At 33.9% G+C, this 1,994-nt stretch overlaps 1 protein-coding gene across 1 annotated transcript; it reads right to left on the reverse strand.

Annotated features, from left to right (window-relative positions):
* Positions 1-384: 384 nt before the first annotated feature.
* LOC106798962 (S-locus-specific glycoprotein BS29-2-like) lies at positions 385-1,465 on the reverse strand. The gene has a single exon (XM_014776737.2). The coding sequence runs from the start codon at positions 1,192-1,194 to the stop codon at positions 631-633; it is 564 nt and encodes a 187-aa protein (XP_014632223.1). The 5' UTR covers positions 1,195-1,465; the 3' UTR covers positions 385-630.
* Between the last annotated feature and the right edge of the window lie 529 nt (positions 1,466-1,994).

Below are 1,994 nucleotides of genomic sequence, written 5' to 3' on the forward strand. Positions count from 1 at the left end.
TTATGAAAATCGAAAAAAGTATTAAAAATTTATAATAATTTACGTATGCTCAAGCAAATGAGATAGATATTTGACGAAATGAGAACACCCTATTTGTTTCAATTCCTCTTTGATTCAAGAGGCCAGTATATTGAAAATTTATAATAGATAGGGTGATCGATACAAGAGTAAAACAAAATAAATCCTAATAAAGGAAACAATTGCTCGATCAATTATGTAAATAAATCCCGTGTTGTAAGGAATTGTAGGTCGACTATCCTAATTATTATATTTATACCAAATATTCATCCACTAAACAATTATTTTTAAAGTTTCATATTTACGACTATACAATCCCCATTCTTTTCCATACCATACATAACGATTAATTGTACCTGATTGGTTTGTTACAGTTCTGGTCATGGCTGAATTATTCACTAGGCTGTAGGTGTAGTAAATCTCATCCTTATTTCTTGACAAAAATCAAGTAAAAAATGGGGTTCTTCTGTTGATCTGGCATTCCACTAAAATATAAGCCATTCCAAGGTCCACACCGGAGCAAGTTTTGTGATCCCTTGATTAGAAACAAATCCAAATTTCACATTGACTAGAGACAGTGTCAAGATAAAACATATAAGGTGAGGATAATTCTCACGAGCTAATTTTTAGGATTGAATTAGGTTCAGATTTTTTCCTGATATCAGAGCCTATTCTAGATCCATTCAAAAGGACCACGCACCAAGTCCAAAGAGTACTGGGCGTGAGAGGGTGAATTAGAAAAAAACCCAAAAAAACCCAAACATCTCCCGGGGATGGATCATCAGGACTCTTCCAAGAAGTGTATCTCCGATTCAGACCAGTTCGGAGGTTCGAACCTAACTTCATTCCTGGCAAGAGTGTGTCAGATGAATTGTCAAAACTTTGCCACAAATACGCTTCTGGGTCTGCTTGTCCCTTGATTTTTATCACAAGATTGCCACTGTCCAAGAGCACTACCACAGGATTCTGTGCTTGTTTGTGAGAGTTGTTGGGACAAGATTGCCTGTGTTGTTGAGTGTTAAGATGCCTGAGGAATCTTGATGGGGTTTTAGCAACCCAAACAACTGTCTTGTTTCTGGGAACTACCAGGGCTGAAAACCCCAAGTTCAAACTTTCCAGCTTCTGATACCAAGGTCTTCCCATCACTCGTGGACTGGAGCAGGTTGATAGAATCATTTGCTACCGAAATTTTGAGAGGAGGAACAAGTATGCATGCAAATAGAATCATGAAAGAAAGAAAGTCCATTGAATCACAGCTTTTGTGGTACTCCGATACTTGGATAATAATGCGATATGGATTAAGCCAGGTGAATCATGAACACGAAAATGGGAAAATCATCAGTATAAGCTATTATTATTATTATTATTATTATTATTATTATTATTTTCGACAATAAAAGGAAAACCCATTAAAGAAAGAGAAAGTTGAATGGCAGCAAAAGAAATGCTGTTGTCCAGCATAAGAAGTTCTGATACAGATAATCTATAGTTTAGGACAATCAAAGCATAATCTATATATAGTTCTCTGACGAATGCTTGACGTATGATTTAGTTCATCAATATTCTATAGCTTCAATTCCAAGTCAAGCACGTAACCTAATAACCTATTATGACCCTTTATTTCATCTCCATCATTTTTATTCATGTTTTTTTTGAGAATCTTATAGTGTGTCCGTTAGATTAAATTAATTTTTATCAATAAATTTCGGCTTATTATAAGTTTAAGCTTAATTTAATCTTGATGTGAGATTTCTAGCATACATTTTTTACGTTAAGGATTTGAACATCTCGAGCATGAAGTGTGCTTCACGACATTTGTGAATGCATGGTATAATAATATCCTCGCATATAATATGATAGGCTCAACAATACTTGTTAAGATAGACTCTAATATTATATTATATTAGGATGTAAGTTTAAATTTAACTTAATTTTAATTTTAAAGACCAACTTATAAAGTCAAAATCTTTTACTTA

The sequence above is a fragment of the Glycine max genome, chromosome 6, assembly GCF_000004515.6.
Source record: "Glycine max cultivar Williams 82 chromosome 6, Glycine_max_v4.0, whole genome shotgun sequence".
NCBI classification, from domain to species: Eukaryota; Viridiplantae; Streptophyta; class Magnoliopsida; order Fabales; family Fabaceae; genus Glycine; species Glycine max.